This window comes from Mobula birostris, chromosome 2, assembly GCF_030028105.1.
Source record: "Mobula birostris isolate sMobBir1 chromosome 2, sMobBir1.hap1, whole genome shotgun sequence".
Lineage (NCBI taxonomy): Eukaryota > Metazoa > Chordata > Chondrichthyes > Myliobatiformes > Myliobatidae > Mobula > Mobula birostris.
The window spans coordinates 133,698,366-133,725,973 of record NC_092371.1 but is presented as its reverse complement, the minus strand read 5'-3'; the positions used below and the strand labels follow the sequence as shown (position 1 = coordinate 133,725,973).

Below are 27,608 nucleotides of genomic sequence, written 5' to 3'. Positions count from 1 at the left end.
GTATAAACTGTCGTTTTCTTTTCCAGAATGGGGGCTAAATTATGCAGGGAGCGTTGCTATCACTGTGCTTTGGTCGAGACTCAAAAAGACTGAAAGAAAAGAATACAACCACAAAGAAACCCTACTTAGCTAGAACATCTATATTCATGAGTGTGATTGTTTCAGCTATGCGCCTACAAGGGCACCCAGAGTACAGAGCAGAGTCCATGGCTGTGACAGTCGCAGTACTCCAATCAGATATGTTCCATATCCCTATATATCCATGTGCCGATCTTAAATGCCATGATTGTATCTGCTTCCACTACTACCCTTGATTGTCAGTCCCGGCACCTTCCACTCTCCATGTTAAAAAAGCTTTCCCTGCGTAGCTCCTTTAAACTTAGTCCCTCTCACCGTAAATGCATGTCCTCTAATATTTGCCATTCCTACGCTAGATTATGACTGTCTTTCTACCTATGCCTTATAATTTTGTTAATTAATTTATTATTGTCACATGTACTGAGGTACAGTAAAAACTTTATTTTGTAAACATCCAGACATATTATTTCATTACAACGGTACATTGAAGAAGCTTAGAATCATTGGTGGCGCCAGAGATTTTTTCTTGCTGGTGCTACAGTGGGGCTGAATTATTCAATGATGGTGCTGAGGGATGTACTATATGGTAATATGTATTCACAAAGCCAGACGTGTGGCATTCAAAAGTCAGTTTCAAGCATTATGTGCCTACTATAAATGCCTCTGTTGATTCACAAGCAACAGCAGTTGATAGATCTAATACAGAAGTGAACTGTGACAGTGTCAACAGCATCGGAGATAACCTGGGCTACACAGAGCATAAACAAACAAACCAACAGAGCATCCGACCCACAGCGCACAACATGAATCACGCACCAATCCCGCAATCAGCGCCAAATGCGTGCTTTTCAACTGAAAAACACAGCACTAACCCACAATGTCCACTGCTATTCGCATTACATAGACAGACAATGCCAAAAGATACACCATTATTAAAGTCAAATAAGGCAAACAACAGATGCAAGGCTTTATCAGGAGTTGGACAAATCGCACTCTGACCATGCAATATCTCAATTAATTTGGCTACTGAATTTAAAACAAAAATCAACAGAATCACCGCTTGGAAGTCTAAGCAAAACCAGTAGGCTTAATAGCAGTAAATGTAATATTTTAGGATTTGCAGAAAACGTAAGGACTATGGGGTATTTGCCACAAAATAATAATTATAATCAGCATTAGTCTAGGCCCAAATTTTAAAAAAAAATCAACTGCACTCACCATTAATGTTTCCAGAGAAGCACAATCCATCAGTGATTTTCTGGATGTCAAGTGCCTTAGTCCTCCGGCTGTTTATGGCCAACAGGGCCAAGCTGCTGTTCCAAGCATTGCCGCTGCTATTCCTTAGGTAGTTTTTGAGGCGTCTGAGACAAGAGAAACTCCGTTCGCATGAGGCAGATGTCACAGGCAGAGTCAGTGATATGCAGATTAGTTCGTATAAATCTATAAATGCATCGCGGTGGGGTCTCATTAGAGCTAGAAATTCCACTGTGTCATTCACTGTTTGTCCTTGGTTTTGTTTTGTTTCCAGCAGATGCAGAACCTGATGTAGCTCTGCAGTCAGGTTCACTTCAGTCACTCCATAGTATTGGGCCATTGGCGAAAGACAATTCTTGTCTCGTAAGAACTTGTGGTTGGCACTCAATGCTGAGACTCTAGTCAGAACACCCCAATCTCAAAGAAGAACTGTTTTTTTCATTTCAGTCAGAAGTCTGTCTATAACAGGATAGAAACAGCGCTTGCGACGGTCATCAGAGGATGTGACAGGTGTGTGTTCGGTTTGGGCCTCAACAACAAAATCATGTAGGCGGCAGGGTAGCTGGGCCTGTCTCCTTTCATGTGGTCTGCTCTGTATACCGGCATTGACGCACAGGTCCCTAGCTCTTGCCTGAATTTCACTCCATGATTCCTCTCCCCGTTTTGCTGAGAGTGCATCGATAACAGACTGAGCCAAGTCCACAGCGGATGAAAGCTCCAAACTGGGAGGTTGTAGCTGGTCTGACATGAACTTGTGACTCGGAATAAATCCTCAAACAGAGTGAGAAGTAAAGCAAACTGCTCATCAATCAGTCCATTTACAGCTCTGGCCTCTGTTTTCCTCCATGCATTTAGTTGACCCATAATATCCTGTAGTATAGCTAGAATGGCAGGGAGTGATTTCCTTATAGCCCACAAAGCTGTATACTGCCCTGCCCAGCGTGTATCTGACAATTTCTTCAACTAACAAAAAGATAGAAGGCATGGGATCCAGGGAAGTTTGGCCAGGTGGATTCAGAATTGGCTTGCCTGCAGAAGACAGAGGGTGGTGGTGGAGGGAGTACATTCAGATTGGAGGATTGTGACTAGTGGTGTCCCACAAGGATCTGTTCTGGGACCTCTACTTTTTGTGATTTTTATTAACGACCTGGATGTGGGAGTAGGAGGGTGGGTTGGCAAGTTTGCAGACGACACAAAGGTTGGTGGTGTTGTAGATAGTGTAGAGGATTGTCAAAGATTGCAGAGAGACATTGATAGGATGTAGAAGTGGGCTGAGAAGTGGCAGATGGAGTTCAACCCAGAGAAGTGGGAGGTGGTACACTTTGGAAGGACAAACTCCAAGGCAGAGTACAAAGTAAATGGCAGGATACTTGGTAGTGTGGAGGAGCAGAGGGATCTCGGGGTACATGTCCACAGATCCCTGAAAGTTGCCTCACAGGTGGATAAGGTATTTAAGAAAGCTTATGGGGTGTTAGCTTTCATAAGTCGAGGGATAGAGTTTAAGAGTCACGATGTAATGATGCAGCTCTATAAAACTCTGGTTAGGCCACAGTTGGAGTACTGTGTCCAGTTCTGGTCACCTCACTATAGGAAGGATGTGGAAGCATTGGAAAGGGAACAGAGGAGATTTACCAGGATGCTGCCTGGTTTAGAGAGTATGCATTATGATCAGAGATTAAGGGAGCTAGGGCTTTACTCTTTGGAGAGAAGGAGGATGAGAGGAGACATGATAGAGATGTACAAGATAATAAGAGGAATAGATAGAGTGGATAGCCAGCGCCTCTTTCCCAGGGCACCACTGCTCAATACAAGAGGACATGGCTTTAAGGTAAGGGGTGGGAAGTTCAAGGGGGATATTAGAGGAAGAATTTTTACTCAGAGAGTGGTTGGTGCGTGGAATGCACTGCCTGAGTCAGTGGTGGAGGCAGATATACTAGTGAAGTTTAAGAGACTACTAGACAGGTATATGGAGGAATCTAAGGTGGGGGCTTATATGGGAGGCAGGGTTTGAGGGTCGGCACAACATTGTGGGCCAAAGGGCCTGTACTGTGCTGTACTATTCTATGTTCTATGTTCCATGGGCTGTGCAGTTGATTCCAGTTCTCTCTGTTTCTTCATGAAAAGATTGTTTGAAAAGAAGTTGTAAAGCAGCTGCACAGTTTCAAAAAACTCACCCACTTGTTGTACCTTGCTCACAACATCCACTAAAACAAGGTTCAGTCTGTGAGCATGGCAATGTATATATAATGCCTGCAGGACCTCTTTCCTGAACCTCTCTTGTACCCCATTATTGCACCCAGACATCACTGCCGCCCCGTCATAACACTGACCTATACACCTGTTCTTATCAATGACACACTGAGCGAGTGTCTGTTCAATGCCTTTAAAAAGCGACTCTGTGTCCAACCCTTCCACTGGAGTGAAGTGCAAGAATTCTTCAAGCACTGTTTCGTTATTCAAATACCGCACCAGCGCTGAAATTTGCTCCTTTTTACTCAAGTCTTTACTTTCATCCACCATGATGGCAAAATGTCCAGCCTCCTTGATTTCTGCACTTATTTGATGTCTGACCTCATCTGCATAATACCCATAATTTCATTTTGGATATCATATTGGGTGTTTTTTTGCATTTCCAGGATTGTCCTTTTTTTTTTTTAGCTACAGTCTTATCAAACTGCCCAATTACACTGAGCAACTCAACGAAGTTTCCCCTATTGCCAGATGCATCATCCTGCTGGTGTCCTTGCTGGGCAATGCCTTGGCACACAGTATAGCGTAGCAGAGACTCAACCACTGCTCTCATATACTCTCAATTTTCTTGGACAATCTTTGCATGTCCTTTATCAAGCATATTTCCCAATCTTGAACCATCTTGTTTTCTCAATCTGAATTCGGCCCATGCCTCCATAGCAAACTTATGAGTTGCACTTACATGGTGGGTTGTTGTAGCTTTCCGCCAGTTACGGTAACCGGTGACAGTGAAGGTTGACTCAGAATGGAACCCATGTCCTCCACACAGGAAATGCCTGCATGTGAAGCAGAAAGTAGTACCTTGCGTGATCAAATATTCCAGCCAGGAGTACAGGTCAAATCAGCCACGAATAAAACTCCTTTGCTGATTGCCAAACTGTTGCGAAGGGTATTCTTTCAATGCTGGCTGACAGGATCCTTCCTCAGGCTGATGGCTAACATTGCTAACAGTATTCCCACTAGCACTAAGAGCAGCTTCATTCACGTTCTCTTCTGAATCTCGCTCCATTTGTTGTTCCTTGACTTTGCCCTCACACTCCTTCGATGAACTGCTGTCATCCTCATCCCTACTTACTTCTTTCTGCATGTCACTTTCAATTAAGACAGGCTCAGGCTGAGACACCACTGATTCTCCTGGGTGAGGTCGTTTTCTCACTAAAAATCGATCCATTTTTCACGCCAGCCAAAATAATGCACGTGCCAGGCCCACGCTAGCTTGTAAAAGCACAATGTGTGTGTGTGTGTGTGTGTGTGTGTGTGTGTGGCATCCGTTAGTCTCACGAGACCATAGATCTGCGCCTGAATCCTGCACAATGTATGTATACTATCAATCTCCCGCGTGAGTGAGAATGAGTGACATCACCACCTTAAGTGATCTTAGATCAGCTTAACTGATCTGAGGACAGCAACGGCAAGACATTGACAGCGAAGTTCACGAATGAATAAGCAGAAGTGTAGAGTGGATCTGACCTTAGACCAGCACAGATAACTTTATTGCTGCGTGGGTGCTATGGTAATTGAGAGCGCTGTTTCACTAGATCAATTGGAGAAACAAGCTGTATTCAAAACTATACAGAGAAAGCAAAGCAGCTGCAATTTATATGTCAAACTTCAGTTAATTTCTTGGTGGTGCTATTGTAATTTCTGATGGGCTATAGCACCAGCTAGCATCACCTTAGCGCTGCCCCTGCTTAGAATTTAGATTTAAAAGAGGAAAATGATATTAATATTAGTAATCAGTAAAGAGTTGATATGCAGCTTGCTCCACTGCCATCTTGCCAATCCACTCTCTGCTAAACTTCTTTCAGCTCTTTGCTCAGTATCCAATGCTCTAGAGAAAACAACCCAGGTTTGTCTAACATCTGTTTATAGCTCATACCCTTTTATCTAGGGAGCATCCTTGTGAACCTCTGCTGCACCCTCTCCAAAGCCACCATATTCTTCTTGTAGAAACATAGAAACATAGAAAACATACAGCACAATACAGACCCTTCGGCCCACAAAGCTATGCCGAACATGTCCCTACCTTAGAACTACCTGGGCTTTACCCATAGCCCTCTAGTTTTCTAAGCTCCATGTACCCATTCAGGAGTCTCTTAAAAAACCCTAATTGTTTCCGCTGCCACCGGCAGCCCATTCCATGCACTCACCACTCTCTGCGTAAAAAAACTTACCCCTAACATCTCCTCTATACCTACTTCCAAGCACCTTAAAACTATGCCCTCTCGTGAGAGCCATTTCAGCCCGGGGGAGAAACCTCTGACTATCCACATGATCAATGCCTCTCATTATCTTGTACACCTCTGTCAGGTCACCTCTCATCCTCTGTCGCTCCAAGGATAAAAGGCCGAGTTCACTCAACCTATTCTCATAAGGCATGCTCCCCAATCCAGGCAACATCCTTATAAATCTCCTCTGTACCCTTTCTATCGTTTCCACGTCCTTCCCATAGTAAGGTCAGAATTGAGCACAATACTCCAATTGGGGTCTGACCAGGGTCCTATATAGTTGCAACATTACCTCTCGGCTCTTAAACTCAATCCCACGATTGATGAAGGCTAATGCACCGTATGCCTTCTTAACCACAGAGTCAACCTGCGTAGCAGCTTTGAGTGTCCTATGGACATGGACCCCAACATCCCTCTGATCCTTCACACTGCCAAGAGTCTAACCATTAATGCTATATCCTGCCATCATATTTGACCTACCAAAATGAACCACCTCACACTTATCTGGGTTGAACTCCATCTGCCACTTCTCAGCCGAATTTTGCATCTATCAATGTTCCATTGTAACCTCTGACAGCCCTCCATACTATCCACGCACCCCCAACCTTTGTGTCATCAGCGAATTTACTGACCCATCCCCCCACTTCCTCATCCAGGTTACTTATAAAAATCACAAAGAGGAGGGGTTCCAGAACAGACCCCTGAGGCACAGCACTGGTCACCCACCTCCATGCAGAATATAATCCGTCTACAACCACTCTTTGCCTTCTGTGGGCATCCAGTTCTGGATCCACAAAGGAATGTCCCCTTGGATCTCATGCCTCCTTACTTTCTCAATAAGCCTTGTATGGGGTACCTTATCAAATGCCTTCCTTAAATCCATATACACTACATCTACGGCTCTACTTTCATCAATGTGCTTAGTCACATCCTCAAAAAATTCAATCAGGCTCATAAGGCACGACCTGCCTTTGACAAAGCCGTGCTAACTATTCCTAATCATATTTTGCCTCTCTAAATGTTCATAAATCCTGCCTCTCAGGATCTTCTCCATCAACTTACCAACCACTGTAGTAAGACTCACTGGCCTATAATTTCCTGGGCTATCCCTACTCCCTTTCTTGAATTATGGAACAACATCCGCAATCCTCCAATCAACCGGAACCTCTCCCACCCTCATTAATGATGCAAAGATCATTGCCAGAGGCTCAGCAATCTCCTTCCTCATTTCCCACAGTAGCCTGGGGTACATCCCGTCCGGTCTCAGTGACTTATCCAATGTGATGCTTTCCAAAAGCTCCAGTACATCCTCTTTCTTAATATCTACATTCTTAATCTTTTCAGTCCACTGCAAGTCATCCCTACAATCGCCGAGATCCTTTTCCATAGTGAATACTGAAGCAAAGTATTCATTAAGTACCTCTGCTATTTCCTCTGGTTCCATACACACTTTTCCATTGTCACACTTGATTGGTCCGATTCTCTTATGTCTTATCCTCTTGCTCTTCAGATAGTTGTAGAATGCCCTGGGGTTTTCCTTAATCCGGTCTGCCAAGGTCTTCTCATGGCCCCTTCTGGCTCTCCTAATTTCATTCTTCAGCTCCTTCCTGCTAGCCTTATAATCTTCTAGATTCATACCATTACCTAGTTTTTTGAACCTTTCGTAAGCTCTTCTTTTCTTCTTGACTAGATTTACAACAGCCTTTGTGCACCATGGATCTTGTACCCTACCATCCTTTCCATGTCTCGTTGGAACGTACCTGCTCAGAACCCCACAGAAATATCCCCAGAACATTTGCCACATTTCTTCAGTACATTTCCCTGAGAACATCTGTTTCCAATTTATGCTCCCAAGTTCCTGCCTGATAGCCTCATAGTTCCCCTTACTCCAATTAAATGTTTCCCTAACTGTCTGTTCCTATTCCTCTCCAATGCTATGGTAAAGGAGATAGAATTGTGATCACTATCTCAAAAATGGTCTCCTACTGGGAGACCTGACACCTGACCAGTTTCATTTCCCAATACCAGATCAAGTACAGCCGCTCCTTTCGTAGGTTTATCTAAATATTGTGTTAAGAAACCTTCCTGAACACACCTAACAAACTCCACCCCATCTAAACCCCTCACTGTAGGGAGATGCCAATCAATATTTGGGAAATTAAAATCTCCCACCACAACAACCCTGTCATTATTACTCCTTTCCAGAATCTGTCTCCCTATTTGCTCCTCAATGTCCCTGTTACTATTGAGTGGTCTATAAAAAACACCCGCTAGAGTCATTGACCCCTTCCTATTCCTAACTTCCACCCTCAGAGACTCTGTAAACAACCCCTCCATGGCTTCCTCCTTTTCTGCAGCCGTGACACTATTTCTGATCAACAGTGCCACGCCCCTACCTCTTTTGCTTCCCTTCCTATCCTTTCTGAAACATCTAAGGCCTGGCACTTGAAGTAACTATTCCTGCCCCTGCACCATCCAAGTCTCTGTAATGGCCACAACATCATAGCTCCAAGTGCTGATCCACGCTCTAAGCTCATACGCTTTATTCATGATACTCCTCGCATTAAAATAGACACATCTCAAACCATTGGACTGAGCGCGTCCCTTCTCTATCACCTGCCTATCCTCCCTTTTGCACCGTCTCCAAACTTTCTCTATTTGTGAGCCAACCTCCCTTTTCCTCTGTCACTTCAGTTCTGTTCCCATCCTCCAGCAATTCTAGTTTAAACTCTCCCCAATAGCCTTAGCAAACCTTCCCGCCAGGATATTGGTCCCCTTCGGATTCAAGTGCAACCCGTCCCTTTTGTACAGGTCACACCTGCCCCAGAAGAGGTCCCAATGATCCAGAAATCTGAATCCCTGTCCCCTGCTCCAGTCCCTCAGCCACGCATTTATCGTCCACCTCATTCTATTCCTATACTCACTATCACGTGGCACAGGCAGTAATCCCGAGATTACTACCTTTGAGGTCATTCTTCTCAACTTCTTTCCTAACTCTCTGTAGTCTTTTTTCAGGACCTCCTCCCATTTCCTATCTATGTCGTTGGTACCAATATGTATCATGACCTCTGTCTGCTCTCTTTCCCACTTCAAGATATCGTGGACGCGATCAGAAACATCCCGGACTCTGGCACCTGGGAGGCAAACTACCATCCACGTTTCTTTCCTGCGTCCACAGAATCACCTATCTGACCCCCTAACTATAGAGTCCCCTATTACTGCTGCCATCCTCTTCCTTTCCCTACCTTTCTGAACCACAGGGCTAGACTCTGTGCCTTTTAATTGCTGTCTAACCAAAGTTTTATTCAGCCACAATGACTTTCAGATTTTTATACTCAATTCCTTAATCGATGAAGGCAGACATTCCATACACCTTCTTTAGCATCCTTTTTACTTGCGTGGGTTCTCTTAGGTTGTTGTGGACTTGGACTGCAGGAGCTCTCTATATATCAATGCTGATAAGGGTCCTGCTATTGATAGCATACTTTGTCCTTACATTGGGCTTCCTAAAGTGCTTCGATTAAACACCATCTGCCTAACCATATCGGTAACTGATATATATTCTGCTGTATCTTTTAACCGCCCACAGCACTGTCCACAACTCTACTAATGTTTGTATTCTCTGCAAATTTACAAACCCACCTACTGCATTTTCAGTCGAGTGATTTATATACACCTGATGAGCACCTTTATACTATGTCTTATAACAAACAGCAATTAACTCAGAGTGGATCAATCATAAGCACATATATTTTACTTGCAGCAAGGGGAGACTATCACCGTGCAGGTGCCAGTGATAACCAAGAAAAAGATTAGTCATTCCTTTATACACAAGTGCATCTATCCACGCCTCAGTTCAAGGACAGGGTGCATTCTGTTCATCAATTTAAACAATATACTTGGCATTTTTCCAGTAACTACATCCACTTGTCTTTCTGCAGTTTGTTGTATACCCAGGGTCCATCAGCATAATGTTGCATAAACACTAGTAGCAAAGAGTGTTCCATTCGGACAAAAATTCCATTTTGTTACTACAAGTACATTTCCACGTTCCCTCCTTTTTGTCTTTTCATGACCATACTATGTTTCACCAAATACAGTAATTAAAATATGCATATATAGGAATATAAAAGCCCAAACCAAAATTCCCTTTGCATCCATCTACTTCAATGAGCACCCATTCCTTTTCTTAATATCCTCTCCTTCATCCTGATATTTCACATAAAAATTATAAAATAGTAACAGCCATTATTATAATAATAGTAGTTATGCCATGATGCAGAATGGTTGCCCACCATCCTCTCAGATCCCTGACTGGCCACCATCCACCTTCAGAGTGTAATAGTTAGATTAGATTAGATTATGAGGACACTCAGTCTTCGTTTATTGTCATTTAGAAATGCATGCATTAAAAAATGGTACAATGTTCCTCCAGAATGATATCACAAGAAAACACAAGACAAACCAAGACTAAAACTGACAAAACCACATAATTATAACATATAGTTACAACAGTGCAAAGCAATACCATAATTTGATAAAGAGCAGACCATGGCACAGTAAAAAAAAAGTTGTGCTACTGATCCCCTATGGGACATGGAAGGACTTCCCTTGTCACATTGTTACCATTTTGTAATCTCTCTTCCTCACCCTACTTACCGTATTTTCTCTTTCTTTTGTTCACTACAACATCCTGTAGGGTTTCAATTTATGAGTTCAGTTTCCACAAATTCCACCTTTACTTCCTCTTTACTAGTGCATCCCTGACGCCAGATTTTCGGTGTCCCTGATGTACTTACATATATGTTTCTGGTTGTCATGCTGAAAGCATCAGAAACACGGAGAAAGAAATTGATCCATGCAATAGACAGTAGCACAGATTGCAGTGTATAGAACAGGAGCGGGGTAGAACCCAGTATTTGCTACTCACCTGGAAAAGCTACATAGAGCAAAAAAGCAAACTTACTTCTTGGTGATCACTCCACCAGAGTTCCCCGCAGGAGGGAGGGGCAGATGGTCCCTAGAATTCTCCTTCTTTCTGCTCTTACACCTAAATGTGCAATCTCTGTAGGATTATCAAGTTTTATCAAGCACCTTTTTGCTACATCTTATAATAAATAACTATTTACTCAGTGTAGATCAATCGTAAGTGTTTTTATTTTACTTACAGTAAGGGGAGACTACCACCGCACAAGTACCGTAGAATCCTCCAAAAAGAGATAGTTTAGTCACTTCTTTATGCACAAGTGCAGCTAACTGTGCCTCAGTCTGCTTAATTAGTGTACTTGGCATTCTTCTAGTAACCAAATCCGCTTGTCTCTCTGCAGATTCTGATATACTCAGGGTCCATCGGTATAATGTTGCATGAACATTAGTAGCAAAGCACTCTGGTACAATACAGGTTGCATTTTGTTATAGACAAAAATGCCATTTTGTAAAGTCCATTTCAACACTTCCCAAACAACAAAGGCCTCTGCATAGATGCCCCTAACATGTATGTAGAGGTTCAATAAATAATTTACTTGCAGCATCACAGGCACAAAGCATCTTATAAGCAACATTCACAAGAAAAATATAAATCAAGTATAAATTATATGAGAAGAAACACAGGCACAGGCATAGACAAGCGACAGAAATGCAGCAAGCTGTAGAAACTAACTGAAGATAAAAACTGTTAAAAATAGAATTAATAGTTAGTATCTCTACCCTATTTACTGGAAATCCTTAGAGTGAAACCCCTGGAAGAGAGACGATATCAATAAAAGATTTATTGAAGCTGCGGCTATAACGAGCACCAGCGAAAGCGAGACGATATCGCCAGACAGTGGTCTCCAGCATCTCTACCATGTAACCGGGAATTAGTTCTGTTAAATCATACCAAGGGATCATACCAGTTTTTTTTTTGGTATAAGTTTTGTGAATGGACTTTCACACCATTTGACCCACCATTTCATCCAAGAAACAAGATGTTGAGCCACCCAAGACTGAAGAACCAGTGCGGGAATAAAATGTTTCAAGATGTTGAGGATTTAATATAGTTGGATGTATAAGTTTATTTCTTGTTTGAAGGATTTGAATTTGATTTTCCGGAAGAACTGATTATTTTTGCAAAGACTTTGATAAGTTACTGAATGAGATTTACTTTGTTTAAAATTTGTGATGTTGGAGAATTTGTTATGAATGAAGTTAAACTGTATATCAGACAACCCCAATAGGCGGACCGCGAGAACCAAATGTCTGGACCGCGCCGATCCATTGGCACTTATGTAAACGCACCTGTCATAACATGTAAATAAAGCGCGCGCTGCTCTAATTTATTTTAACCTCATCCCACACCGTACATTTGACCTACACCCCCATAGAACGCAGAATGCCGAGTTGATTAAAACGTGTGCAATTGATACGGTTGGCAAAGTTTTAAGTCATGTTGAGAAAACCAAGAAAACGGTGGTGGAGCTATTAAAGACAGTGCCATTGTTGGCTAACGCGGCAACAAGAAATGTAGAAGTTTTAGCGGAGGACTGTTTTTCCAATCTACTCACCGATTTGGAGAAAGCTGAAGCCATATCACTAGCCATAGACTCGTCCTGTGACCGAACCGATATCGAAGAGCTATCTGTGTTCGCAAGATTTTTTGATAGGAAGACCTTTCGGGAAAAGCTATTTTGTTTGCTTCCTCTGCCTGGGCGCACAACTGGGGAAGTAATTTTTAACGAATTGACACAGTTCTTTGAGAAGAATGGCTTGGATGTGAGCAAAATTGTGTCCGTTGTCACCGATGGGGCTCTGTCGCTGGTGGGACAACACAAGGGCTTGGTAAGCAGGTTTGCCGCTGGTAACCCAGCACTCTTGGCAGTTCATTGCATTATTCTCAAATCAGTGCTGTGCGCTAAACTGTGTGGGGAAATGAAAGAGGCGATGGATACTGTGACGAGACTGGTAAATTTCGTTCGTGAGAGTTCTAGTCTGCAACATTGCCTTTTCACAGCATTGCTGGAGGAAATGTCAGCGGAACACAAAGATCTTTTGCTGCATAATGATGTTCGCTGGCTGAGTAAAGGCCATGTGTTGGAGAGGGTGTGCGACCTGCGCGATGAGCTTGTGTCATTTTTATCCAGCCTGCAGAACTAAAAAGCCCAAGGATTTAAGAGGTTTTTAAGTGACAACAAGGTGATGGCACGTGTTCTTTTTTTGTGTGACATCATGTCTCATCTAAATCAACTTAATCTGTAATTACAAGGCAACAACCACACTGTTGCGGACATGTATGAGGCGATTGAAGTTTTCCGGTCAAAGCTGAACCTTTGGAGGGAGAGATTCACGGGAGAAAGTTGCACTTTCCACGTCTGCGGGAGCATTGCGAGAAGAATGAAATGCAAGAGGATCCAGTGATGAAGGATTTCGTGATGAGCCTGGCAGAAAACTTCAGGGAATGATTTGAAAGCTCCCCTAAACTCTCAGGTGACATCCTCCTCTTCCTGAGACAGCCGTTCTCCGTTTCAGCTGACGGCCAGTGGACTGCAGAGGCCAAAAGGCTGGTGCCTTCCATGGAAGAAGTAACTTAAGATGGAGGTCTTGGAAATGGGAACATCTGATTTGCTCAAAGCACAACACAAGGACGTTGGGGTGAGTGACTTTTGGATCAACGTGGTTCCTCAAGCTCAATTCAAAAACACGAGAGCTATTGCAATGCTCGTACTCACACTGTTCCCCTCCACGTACATATGTGAGTCATCGTTTTCTTCAATGAACTCTATCAAGAACCAGGACAGAAACAGAGTCTCCAATGCACATCTTGGCCAGTGCCTCAGGATTGCCACAACAGAATACAGGCCCGACATCAGACGGATTGCCTCATCCCGTCGCTGTCACTTCTCTCACTGATTGGTGACTGAATCAATTTATTTTTGTCCATTTGTCAATCTTATTGTGGTATAATAATATTACAACAACAATAATACTAATAATTTCATTTATAGCTACACTTCGTACTTCAAATGCTACATAGCTTAATTAAAAAGAACAAATAGATTAAATTGAGAGAACAGTGAAAAAGGCAGTACTACTAAAACTCTGTGTGGAAGAGAAGGGGTGAAGACTACCATGTTTATTGTGTGTGTGTGTGTATGTATTTCAAGTCCCAGATGAGTTCTCAATGTGACAGCTGACAGTTGTGATAGCTAGAGTCATAATTAAATGGTTGGTTTTGGACATTTTGTTTCAAGAGTACATTTTTTTGCTTGTGCGACCCACAACACAGGCTTTGAGAATCCCAGGCCTAAATTATTACTACTACTACTGTTACTACTACTACTAATAATGATAATAATAATGGTAATAGCAGCAACAACAACATCTGCCTATAAAACAACTTACTGGTGCAATGAAAAAAAACCCTGGATGTTTTGGCCCTTGGCTTGGCATGCTTGACATAATTTGGCCCTTGTGGAAGACTAATTGGGGAACTCTGCTGTGTGTGTGTGTGTGTGTATACGTATATGTATATATATATATATATATATATATATATATATATATATATATATATATATTTGGGGGGCGGGGTGTTGAATTTGAATTTGTAGACATACTGACCTGAAACAAAACTGAAGTTAACCATAACACTGAAGAATAGGAATTCAATTAGTTTTATAACTAACTAGGGATAAATAAAAAGCAAATGTTAGTCTGTAAACCTTTAAACAGGGATTAACACTAGATCTAACTAGTTAGAGAAATTGGAGTGATAAAGGTTATTCTAATGAATCTCACTGATTCTAACTAAAAAGGAATTTGGTTTTCATTGAGATCTGAGATTTGGAACCTAAACCATCTCTTTCCAATACCTAGAGCTTCTGATGACCTAATGTAGTACCATGTAATTCGATTTTTTCATAAGGATGCGGTGACCAGTCACAAAAGGTAAGACAAACACTACACAGGTGTTACATAAAACTTGGCAAGCCAGCCAGGAAACAGTTTATTAGATAAACACGAACATACTGATTAGTATACAAAACACTAAAAGAATCTTATTGTTCAATCTCACTTTTGTTCAATTAAAACCTACAGTGAAAGAAAATGGATGTCATAGAAGAAAAGGGTGTCAAAATCCCAAGTGCTGTTGTGATCAGTGGCATAACAGGAACAGAAAAGGATGAGGAAATACCAGACATTCTGAAAGGATATGGTTCAGACTTCCCAGACTTATTCCTCTAACTCACCCCAGTGCAGAGTTTCTTAAGTCCCTCATAGTAGAGTACAACTTTGGCTCTCCAATGCAAGATCTCCAGCCCTTGCTACCATACACTCAACAGGCAAGCTGTGACCAAAAGGTTTCCTACCATGTAGTTGCCTTAGTCAGTCTTTACACTCAGAAAGTTGGAAAAGACACCACTCTAGCTTACCTTAGTGAGTTGAAAACCTTAGCAAAGCGCAGTGAGAAAGATTATGATAAAATCATGAGAGAAATGTTAACACAGATCAGAGAAACCCTTACTATAGAGAGTAGGGAAACAGTCACTGTTGAAACTGCTGAAGCTGTACAGAACAAGACCAAAACTCCTCACTTCGGAGCTGATGTCTCTGATACTAACCTGCCAGAAACAGCTTCAGCTGCTATGCGGAATAACTCAGTCCCTGTAATACAAACTAATGAAGTTGCAATGAATCCATCCCTCTCTCCCAGTGATGTTTAACCCTCCAGATATTCAAAGAGTTGTAATTTAGCACACCATGCTCAGTAATGACTTGATGGCTCATGGCAATCCAGCAGGCTCCGAACGTTTTAGGTAGAACCCCTCGTCCACATAATGAGGTGGATTATGAGACTTAGCATGCTAGTGTTGAACTGTTCTTGCAAGACCCAATTGTGTCCGATCTTCATATAACACAGAAAATATGTGAAAGTATTCTTCCACCAGCTTCTGACATCATCAAGTTAATAAACCCTCGAACTTTACAGGCTGCTTACATACAACTCCTAGATTCTGCTTTTGCCACTATAGAAGACGGTGATGAATTATTCGCCACATTCACGAACATGATACTGAACATGGGTGAAAAACCATCTGCTTACCTACAGCAGTTACAGGTAGCATTGACTCTGACTGTAAAGCAAGGCGGATTTTCCAAAACTGAAGCTAGCAAGCATCTGCTAAAGTAGTTTTGTAGGGGATGTTAGGACCGCTCCCCGATCTCAGAGCTGCAGCTGGAACAGAAAAAAACAAAAACCACCATCGTTTACTGAACTATTGACATTTCTATGCACTAAAGAAAACAAGCAACCTTCCAGATGAAACAGCACTTAGGAACAGTGAAACAAGCGTACATTATAGTATTAGACTGCAGGTTCCTGTAAAGAAGATGATGTAGCACAGCTAACTTCTGTTACTTCTCAACTAACTAAACAAATCATTGAGCTTCAAAGTCAATTAGCTACTTTACAAACTACAAAACTGCAAAAGGTAAAAGTGTGCTCCAAGACAGTAAGCCACTAAAAGGAAAGGCTGGCGCAAAAGATGAACAAGCCACTGACGAACAGCCAAGTGTCAAACTAAAACCTTGGTACTATTTTAAATGTGGTGAAGATGGGCACATAGCCATTTCTTGCTGCTATAAATCCAATCTGCATTAGTAGCAGAAAAGAAGACAGTTTGAAAAGAGATGGAGTGAGTGGGAATCAGGTTATGGTACTCCTAAGCTTCATTTAAAATAGAATTGGTTCCTGTTGTGGGACAAACAGAGACTGATTTTGGCAAAGCACGTCCCAAAAGTTTCAAGATCTTGTTTGGTGAAACAAGGTCCAGAAGACAGACTGTTAACCTACGTAAGGGATTAACTGGCACAACGTGCACTGATCAAATAAGTCTAGCCAGTAGAAAATGCAAATGCTTATTAGATACAGGATCTCAGGTAACGACCATCTCTAAATCCTACTATGATGACAACTTGTCAGACCTACCAGTTCATTCTCTCACTAACTTGTTGGAAGTTGAGTGTGCTAACAGACAAGCTGTCCCATACGTGGGATAGAACATAGAACAAAGAATAGTACAGCACAGTACAGGCCCTTTGGCCCACAATGTTGTGCTGACCCTTAAACCCTGCCTCCCATACAACCCCCAACCTTAAATTCCTCCATATACCTGGGGTAATGCTGTTACATGTGGCTGTATTCATGGGTATTCATGTATGGTTGAATGACAATTAAACCTGAACTTGAACTCTGTTCTGTAACACTCTCCAGGACTCCACCATTCACTGTTTAAGTGCTATCTTGATCTGATCTCTCAAAATGCAATACCTTACATTGAAGTAAGTTAAAAGCTGCTTCCCATTCCTCTGCCTACATACTTAGATCATCTAGATCCCCTGTAATTTTTCATAACCTTCTACACATTATCTACAACACCATCTATTTTAGTATCATCCTTTTTTTAAAATTTGATACTTATTTTTATCAGAAACTACTTTCATGACAGCTTTTACTATTAATTTAAATGTTTTATCCCTTTAAAGAATTTAGTTGAAAGGATTTGTACTGCTGTGTCATATCTAGAACGTCTGTAAGCAAGTAAGTAAAATCTGGATGTTTCCATATTCTGCTTTGCAAGAATTTAGGAAATCAATTTGTACTTATAAAGCAAAGTGATCTGAAAATAATGGAGGTGCAAGATATTTATGTAACATTTCTTTGTGTATCAAATGACTTGAGATGATTGAAGGTTGGAGATATAAGGAATATTTGATCTGATGTTTGCCTAGAAGTGAACTTCATCAGCAATCTTAAGCAACCAAGTAGGGTTTTGTTTGTCTTTTTAAATTATTGAGGAAAATGCTCTAAGTTTGAATTTTATCAAGCTACAAAGCACCAAAAACATTCTTTAGCAAGCTCTGAAAAAACACAAACCCATCTTGAAAATACTGCTATTCAACGGATGATGATGAAATGTCAGTTCTGAAAATTGGTATGGTAGGCTTTTCTGGAAACTGTTTGTCTTGGATCTGCACTCAAGGTTACAGCAAGTACACCTACATCCATCCAGATGATGCTAGATTTGATAAAATTAATTAAAATTGTTTTGTTCTGTAACTCTGATGGGTCAATTTTAACTTAATACATAGTCGATAAATGGGGATGTATTAAAAGTCATAAATTCCTCCTAATAAACGAACAAAGATTCAATAGATAAATGGCCTTGGCGAGAGACAATTATAAGAGTTATCTTATACTGAGCTAACTTGGAGCCCTCCTCAAAAAATTTTGATGTACTTAATAGCCTAAATTGTTAAGTTTTGTTAGCCAAAGAGCAGGGAAACAGGTCCTTCACCCACTGAGTCCACACTAACCACTGAGCATACCTTAACACTAATTCTACATTAATTCCATTTTATTTTTGTTGATTTTCCATTCACCTATACACTAGAGGAAATCTAAATGATTAGTCTATTAATCTTTGTGTCTTTACGCTGTGTGAGGAAACTGAAGCAGCTAGAGAAAGCTCATAAAGACAAGAAGAGGCTCCGCTCTACCAGCTGTCCTACTATGCCTCCTTCTTGTACAGTGTACTTTGGCGACTGCTTTGAAAAAAACAGGTTCACAGTACATTTCTAAATAAGCCCAATACAAGTTATGTACTTGAACCTAATTCTGTTAAAAGACTTTAAAATATCTTATTTTTTTTTGTGCAGGCGCACTTAGCAGGAATATTTGATAATGTGAATAAAGTGGCTTTCCATCCAAAGGATTATGATCGTATTTTGGCTGTCATTTCCAGGGAGGAAGAACAAATTCATGTAAGTATCTCTCAGAGTTCATTCAGATTTAAATTATTTTAAGTCCTTGATCCAAATAGTTTGAGAGATTTTTTTAAATTGTTCCCATTGAATATTGAGGTACCCGGCTTAATTGAAGCTAATTTAGCTATAGTTTATAATGTATTTCTACACTGCTTAGAGATTTAGATCTGCAATTTTCTGTCCACATTTTCATATGAAAGTAGCTTTAATACATTAAATCCTCTAGCCATTTTTGAGTTCTACCATTTCTTACTAGTCACCACCCTCCCACCCTCTGCTAACTACAAGCATTTTTTTGTGCAGGAGTATACTGATTGATCAATGTGAAAATTATTTGACCAAGACGATCTATTAGTGGCAAACAGAATTCCCATTTCCATTAGTCATTGTTACTACAAGGATAACACTGATGTGTCTGTTTGGTATCATTCAAAGCTTAAAAATGAAAGATATAAGGTAACACACATCAAAGTTGCTGGTGAACGCAGCAGGCCAGGCAGCATCTCTAGGAAGAGGTACAGTTGACATTTCAGGCCGAGACCCTTCATCAGGACTAACTGAAGGAAGAGTTAGTAAGAGATTTGAAAGTGGGATGGGGGGGCGGGGGGGGAGAGATCCAAAATGATAGGAGAAGACAGGAGGGGGAGGAATGGAGCCAAGAGCTGGACAGGTGATTGGCAAAGGGGATATGAGAGGAGCATGGGACAGGAGGCCCAGGGAGAAAGACAAGAGGGGGGCGGGGAAACCAGAGGATGGGCAAGAGGTATAGTCAGAGGGACAGAGGGAGAAAAAGGAGAGTGAGAGAAAGAATGTGTGTATAAAAATAAATAACGGATGGGGTACGAGGAAGAGGTGGGGCATTAGCGGAAGTTAGAGAAGTCAATGTTCATGCCATCAGGTTGGAGGCTACCCAGACGAATATAAGGTGTTGTTCCTCCAACCTGAGTGTGGCTTCATCTTTACAGTAGTGGAGGCCGTGGATAGACATGTTAGAATGGGAATGGGATGTGGAATTAAAATGTGTGGCCACTGGGAGATCCTGCTTTCTCTGGCAGACAGAGCATAGGTGTTTAGCAAAGTGGTCTCCCAGTCTGCGTCAGGTCTCGCCAATATATAGAAGGCCACATCGGGAGCACCGGACGCAGTATATCACCCCAGCCGACTCAGAGGTGAAGTGTCGCCTCACCTGGAAGGACTGTCTGGGGCCCTGAATGGTGGTAAGGGAGGAAGTGTAAAGGCATGTGTAGCACTTGTTCCACTTACAAGGATAAGTGCCAGGAGGGAGATCAGTGGGGAGGGATGGGGGGGACGAATGGACAAGGGAGTCGCGTAGGGAGCGATCCTTGCGGAAAGCAGAGAGAGGCGGGGAGGGAAAGATGTGCTTAGTGGTGGGATCCCGTTGGAGGTGGCGGAAGTTACGGAGGATAATATGTTGGACCCAGAGGCTGGTGGAGTGGCAGGTGAGGACCAGGGGAACCCTATTCCTAGTGGGGTGGCAGAAGGATGGAGTGAGAACAGATGTGCGTGAAATGGGGGAGATACGTTTGAGAGCAGAGTTGATGGTGGAGGAAGGAAGACCCATTTTTTTAAAAAAGGAGGACATCTCCCTGGTCCTGGAATGAAAAGCCTCATCCTGAGAGCAGATGCGGCAGAGACGGAGGAATTCTGAGAAGGGGATGGCATTTTTGCAAGAGACAGGATGAGAAGAGGAATAGTCCAGATAGCTGTGAGAGTCAGTAGGCTTAGAGTAGACATCAGTGGATAAGCTGTCTCCAGAGATAGAGACAGAAAGATCTAGAAAGGGGAGGGAGGTGTCAGAAATGGACCAGGTAAACTTGAGGGCAGGGTGAAAGTTGGAGGCAAAGTTAATAAAGTCAACGAGCTCAGCATGCGTGCAGGAAGCAGCGCCAATGCAGTCGTCGATGTAGCGAAGGAAAAGTGGGGGACAGATACCAGAATAGGTACGGAACATAGATTGTTCCACAAAGCCAACAAAAAGGCAGGCATAGCTAGGACCCATACGTGTGCCCATAACTACACCTTTAGTTTGGAGGAAGTGGGAGGAGCCAAAGGAGAAATTATTAAGAGTAAGGACTAATTCCGCTAGACGGAGCAGAGTGGTGGTAGAGGGGAACTGATTAGGTCTGGAATCCAAAAAGAAGCGTAGAGCTTTGAGACCTTCCTGATGGGGGATGGAAGTATATAGGGACTGGATATCCATGGTGAAAATAAAGCAGTGGGGGCCAGGGAACTTAAAATCATCGAAAAGTTTAAGAGTGTGAGAAGTGTCACAAACATAGGTAGGAAGGGATTGAACAAGGGGGCATAAAACCGTGTTGAGGTATGCAGAAACGAGTTTGGTGGGGCAGGAGCAAGCTGAGACAATAGGTCTGCCAGGACAGGCAGGTTTGTGGATCTTGGGTAGGAGGTAGAAACGGGAAGTGGGAGGTGTGGGAACTATAAGGTTGGTAGCAGTGGATGGGAGATCCTCTAAGCGGATAAAGTCAGCGATGGTGTGCTCCTTAGTGGGGTCACGATCGAGGGGTAAATAAGAGGAGGTATCCGCGATTTGTCACTGTGCCTCGGCAAGGTAGAGGTCAGTACGCCAGACGACAACAGCACCCCCCCTTATCGGCGGGTTTAATAGTAAGGTTAGGATTAGTGCGGAGGGAGTGGAGAGCAGAGCATTCGGAAGGAGTGAGGTTGGAATGGGAACAAGATGCAGTGAAGTCGAGACAGTTGATGTCCCGTCGGCAGTTAGCAATAAAGAGATCCAGAGCAGGCAGAAGACCAGAGCGGGGTGTCCATGAAGAAGAGGGTTGAAGACGGGAGAAGGGGTCATCGGTGGGGGTGGAAGAGTCCTTGCCGAAGAAGTAGGCTTGGAGATGGAGACAGCGGAAGAAGAGTTCCGCATCATGGCAAACACGGAACTCGCTGAGGTGTGGGCGAAGGGGGACAAAGGTGAGGCCCTTACTGAGGACAGAGCATTCTGCCTCTGACAGTTGAAGGTCGGAGGGGAGGGGATATAAGGTACATTACATTTTGATTTAATAAGCATGTAGATATTCGCATGCATGTCCCAAACATTTTAAGAAAGATATTCAATGTAAAATGTTGTTCCTTAGCATTAGTAATTATGTATTGGTCAATTTGCATATTAATTTTTTATCACCATGTTTAGTTGGATACCCCAGTGATTGCAAAGGGCCCTGTGGAGCTATGGTTAAGTGACCTATTGAGTGCACAACAGTCTTCATTACACACTGTAATCAAATTAATGTACTACAGCTTCAGTGAACCAGACTTCCTGCTAATACCTTTCCTCTATGAAGCTCCTGGTCAGGTAAAGTAATATATGAATTTATTCTTCGTTGTTAAAAGGTCCCGTGAATAGCCTGGGTAGATCTAATGCTGTAACAAGGCAATTATTTGTACCATTTATCCATGTCTCCAAAGTGTCAGAAATTGGAACTAGAGTTGGTTTATTATTGTCACATGGTCTGAAATACAGTGAAAAGCTTAGCTTGCTTACTGCTCATCTAAATCAGGTCATTACACTGCATTGAGGCAGAATAAGTTAAAACAAAATGCAAAATAAAATGTAAGAGAGAGTGCAGGTAAACAATAAGCTACAAGATCATAATTGATAGATTGTGAGCTTAAGAGACCATCTTATCATACTAGGGAACCATTTAATATTATAACAGTGGGGTAGAAGCTGTCCTTGAGCCTGGTGATACTTGATTAAAGGTATCTTCTGCACAGTGGAAGAGAGAAAAAGAAGAAATGTCTGGTATGGGTGTGGTCTTTGATTATGCTGACTGCTTTACTGAGGCGGCGAGAATTATAGACAGAGTCCACGGAGGGGCACTGGTTTTCATGATGTCATGTGCTCTCTCCAGGACTTGGCAGTTTCTTGTAGTCATGTGCAGTGCAGTTGCCATGCCAAATTGTTATGCATCAAGATAATGATGTTTTCTATGATGTATTGATAAAAATTGATAAGGGTTGACAAGGAGATGACAAATTTCTTTTGCCTCCTGAGGAAGAACAGACATTACTGAGCTTTCTTGGCTGTAGCGTCTACATGGCTAGACCAGGACAGGACAGTGATGTTCATTATTAGGAAACTGAAACTCTTAACCCTCAATCTCAGCATTGTTGATGTGGACAGGAGCATGTGTACCTTTCCCCCTTCCTGAAGTCAATGATTATTAGCTCTTGTTTTGCTGACATTGAGGGGAAGGTTGTTGTTGTGATATCATGTTAGTAAACTCTCTTAACTTCTATCTACACTTTTTTCTACTATGGTAGACGGCAATCTTGGGGATGGAGTTAGAGCAGAATCAGTCATGAGTGTACAGGGAGTAGAGAGTTGAGGACACAACCTGTGGAGCGTCAGTGTTTAGAATAATTGTGTTAGAGGTGTCACTGCCTATCTTTACTGATTACAGTCTGTTGGTCAAGAAGTTTAGGATCCAGCCTTTAGAGGAAGATGTTGAGTCCCAGGGTCCTGAGTCAGGTGATGAGTTTGCTTGGAATGATAGTATTGAAGGTGGAGCTGTAGTCAATAAATAATAATCTGATGTAGGTGTGTTTACAGTCCACTCTCCAGAAGGTGCGTAGGACCAGGGACTTGCCATAGAGCTGTTTCAGCAGTAGGCAAATTGCAGTGAGTTGAAGTTGTTTGGAAGGCTGGAGTTATTGCACGCCCCAACCAGTCTCTTGAAGCACTTCATAATGGTAGATGTCAGAGCCACTGGGCAGTCATTGTTAAGACACATTATCCTGTCTTTCTTAGGTATCGGGATGATAGTTGTCTTCTTAGATCATATGGGAATCACAGATTGAAGTAGGGAAAGGTTAAAAATGTGCAGGTATCCTCGCCAGCTAATCTGCACAGCAATATTCTATACCCTAGACTTGAAAGTGCTGACAATACATCTCTTCATAACCCTTATATTGTAATTTTGTTAACCTATTTTCTCATGTACTCAGCCTTCTCCTTTGCTGCTGTCATCACCCACCCCTTCAAAGAATTAAACCTTGACTCTTCTTGCAAGCTGCCAGTTCATCTCCAGCTTTATTTTCTTCGCCAAAATGATTGAAAGTGTAGTTTCACAATGTGTGCTCATCTTTCCTGAAACTATTTTTTGAATCTCTCAAGTTTCTTCCCCTGCACAGTAGTTAACTGATTTTTGTCAATATCATAGATTCATACAGTTATATAGCATAGAAATAGCCCAGTATATCCATGGTGACCAAAATCCCTGTCTAAGCCACCCTATTTACCTGCTTTTGCCCCATATCCTTCTAAATCCTTTCTGTCCATGTACCTGTCCAAATCATGAACATCTTGTGAAATAGTGACAAAGTATCCCTCCTTTTCTTCTTAATCTGACTGTATCATATGACACAGTTGACCATATTGTCGCCTTGCTTTACCTCATTGTCTATCATTGTCTTCTGGTGGGTGGGTTACATTCTTATGTATCCAGACATAGCCAGAGAATTATCTGCATGGGCTCTCTTTGTACAGCAGCTTGAGAGGCAGCTCTTTGATCCTTCCTATTGTTCATCTACTTCCCATCTAAAACATTTTCCAGACTGCATTTTGGCTTCCACGAATGTGTTGTAAATGCCTTGCTGTCACCACCTCACCTTTCCAGTGTCTACAAGCTGCCACTCTATCTGTCTAAAAGTTTTGCCAATAAAATATTGGGAATACCAATCTTCTTGCCTGAACACCAGCTCCATCCCACTCTATGTAATTTGGGGTCCACAGACTCCTCAATTAATAGTAAAGGTCCATGGCATAAAAAAGGTTGGGAACCCCTGTTGTAATTTATTTGAAACTGAATTGAGCTTTTCACAGCTTTGATGCAATAGACTAGCTTCAGACCATATCATATCAAAGTATGTATACTATATACAATCTTCAAATATGTCTTCTTACAGGCAGCCACAAAACAAAGAAACCCAATAGAACCCATTGAAAAAAGACTGTCAATCACTCAATGTGTAAAAAAGGACCAAATCATGCAAACAATAGAAAGTAAACAAATAATGTTCAGAGTTAAAGTTCACGAAAGTGAGTCCACGGCTACGAAGCCAGTTCATCGCTGCATCCATTCCAGGAGCCTTTTAGTTGTAGACCACTGCGTCAGTTCAGCGCAGACAAGCATATTCGGAGCAGCAATCTGAATATGTGCCCACCCCTCACCTCCAGCCCCGACACCGCGACTTTTTCAATCTGGCCCGGCACTTAAATCGCCAAACGTCAGTTCATTCCTCGCTCTTGGATCTGGGCAGTACTGCTTCGATTCAGTCCCAAGTCCACTCCAGCAATGGCCAAACATCAGCTTGTTCCCCACTCATGGGCCTGGGCCCTGCTGCCTGAATTCAGCACTTACCTGACCTTTTTCAACTTGTCCAGTGCTTAACTCAGCCAAACATTGGTTTGATCCTCACTCTTGGGCCTGGGCCATTCTGCTTCATTTCAATGCCAATTCTGCTCCAGCAAAGGCCAAACCTCGGCTCGTTCCTTAGTCTCAGGCTTGGGGTCCACCGCCTGGATTCAGCCACTTCACAACCTTACTGCACCTTCCATATTCCAGTTCACACTGCAAAAATGCCAGGTCGTACAGGTGATTCAAAAGCACAACTCAAGAAGAAAAATTATAGGCTATTGATTACAGTCATCATTGTCCAGAAAAAGTGTGATTAATAGAGTAGTTAGTAGCTTTGTTTGCTGACAGTAAGATGTTACTGTGTCTCACCAGCACCATCTTGAACTGGAAACAGGTACAATATTTGCAAAAGAATGGAAACTTGTAACAATTAATGACAGCATTGTTACTGAAGCAAAGAGCATACAAAGTCCTAAATACTAAAGCCTTTTATGCCACCCATCAAAGACTTGTTAATAATAATATATATAAATTTAATTTAACCACAATTTGTGGCATGCTATGCGATGGCGAATCAAATGCTCAAGGTTCTTCTTAAATGTTGCAAAGTACTTGCCATCATCACCCAATTAAGCAGTATGTTCCAAATTGCAGTCACCTTCTGGATGAAAAAAATCTTCCTCAGATAAAGTAATGTTGTTATACAGCAGGGAAACAGGTCTTTAACCCAAATGGTCCATTCCAGCCAAGATGCCCCATCCAAGTTTGTTTCATTTATCGGGGCTTGGCCCTTAACTGTCTAAACATTTCCACAGCAGTGGAACTCCTCCCTACTTTAAATCTATGCCCTCCAGAATTGGACACCTTGTTATGGGAAAATGTTTCTTACTATATTCTGTATTTATGCCTCTCATAATTTTGTGTACCTCCTTCAGGTATCCCCTCAGCCTCCTCTGCTCCAAGAAAAACAAACTCAGCCCATGATCTCAGCCCTAAATGTCGACTGTTTACTTTTTCCATAGATGCTGCCTGGCCTGCTGAGTTCTCAGAGCATCATGTGTGTTGCTTGGATTTCCAACATTTCCAGATTTTCTCATGTTTTTCAGACCATCCACTCCCTCCTCATAAATGAAACACTCTGTCCCAGGCAACATCCTGCTGAATCCCACACATGCTTTCTTCACCATCTTAACTGTCTATGCTGTCTCTTTCAGAAACTTAAAATTTGTTCTCCCTTTGCTCCCTAGGGCCCTACTATTCGTGGTAGGTGTCCTACCCTTATTTGACCACCTAAAATGGATCACTTCAGATTAACCTTTCATTGCTGTTTTACAATGGGAATTTTAATAGTCTGGCTTAGTTTCCAGTCCAACTAGGACTGAGAGGACCTGAGTGCGGAAAGAACATGTCAAAGAAGTCCAGTGGAAAAAACCAGAAGGGTTGTGCCAAGGGAACAACCCTTTTAGATGTCTCAAGGTCTATTTCCAATCTCCGAAGAACAAATCCTGAGATTTCAAAAGCATACAAAGGGGACATGCCAAATTTTTTTTAGCCTTCTGAGGAAGTAAAGTTGTGGTGAGTTTCCTTGGCCCAGAACAAGCTATTGGTGATGTTCATTGTGAGGAACTTGATACTGTCCACTCTCTCAGCCTCAGCACCATTGATGTAAACATGAGTGTGTGCATGACCCCTCCTTTCTTCCTGTATACAATGACCAGCTCTTTTGTTTGTTGACATTGAAGGAAAGGTTGTTGTCATGACACCATGTCACTAGGTTGTCTATCTACTTCCTGTACTCATAACTCTTTGAGATATGGCCCATTACAGTGGTATCATTTGCAAACTTGCAGATGGATTTAGAGCAGAGTCAGGCTACACATTCGTGAATGTACAAGTAATAGAGTACAGGCCTGAGGGCACATTCTTGTGGGACACTGGTGTCAAGAGTAATCATGGCGGAGATGTTGCTGTCTGTCCTCACTGATTGTGGTCTGTTGATCTGGAAGTCAAGGATCCAGTTGCAAAGGGAGGTGTTGAGTCCAGATTTAAGAGTCCAGATCTTGGTGGAGCTATAGTCAATAAACAATAGAGTAATATTTGTGGCTTTACTGTCCAGATGCTACAAAGGTGATTGCATTGCAGGAAGATAGCATCAATGCTAGGTGAACTGCAGTAGGTCAAGTTCGTTTGGGAAGCTGGAGTTAATGTGTGTGATAACCGGCCTCTTCATGATGGTAGACGTCAGTGCTACCAGATGGTAGTGAGGGACATTACCTTGATTTTCAGAAGAGACATGGGATGTTAAGAGGAAAGTCAGGTAAAGCCATATTGAATCACAGTCATTGTGGCTATGGCAGTTGAAAACATGGTTCCTAACATTTGGGTTACAACTGTGTATTAATGTGATAACAGTGTGTGACTTTTGAATTAGTAAATAGAATGTAAATGAAGGAATACATATACTGGCAGAAGTATATATTGGTATCTTCATCAACATTGACCATCAAAATGAAATTTTTTGGGAATTAGGGCCTGGACTTTAGAGCCTCGTTCCAGACTTTGATCCCTCTGGCATCTCCATTCACTG

General features: G+C 42.2%; 1 protein-coding gene across 1 annotated transcript in view; it reads left to right on the top strand.

Annotated features, from left to right (window-relative positions):
* Window positions 1-27,608, top strand: part of LOC140210901 (dynein axonemal heavy chain 8-like) — a 1,093,299-nt gene that overhangs the window by 550,731 nt on the left and 514,960 nt on the right. The window contains exons 41-42 of the mRNA XM_072280167.1: window positions 18,504-18,608; window positions 21,793-21,954. Of these exons, the coding sequence (XP_072136268.1) occupies window positions 18,504-18,608; window positions 21,793-21,954 (267 nt within the window). The remainder of the gene's footprint in view (window positions 1-18,503; window positions 18,609-21,792; window positions 21,955-27,608) is intronic.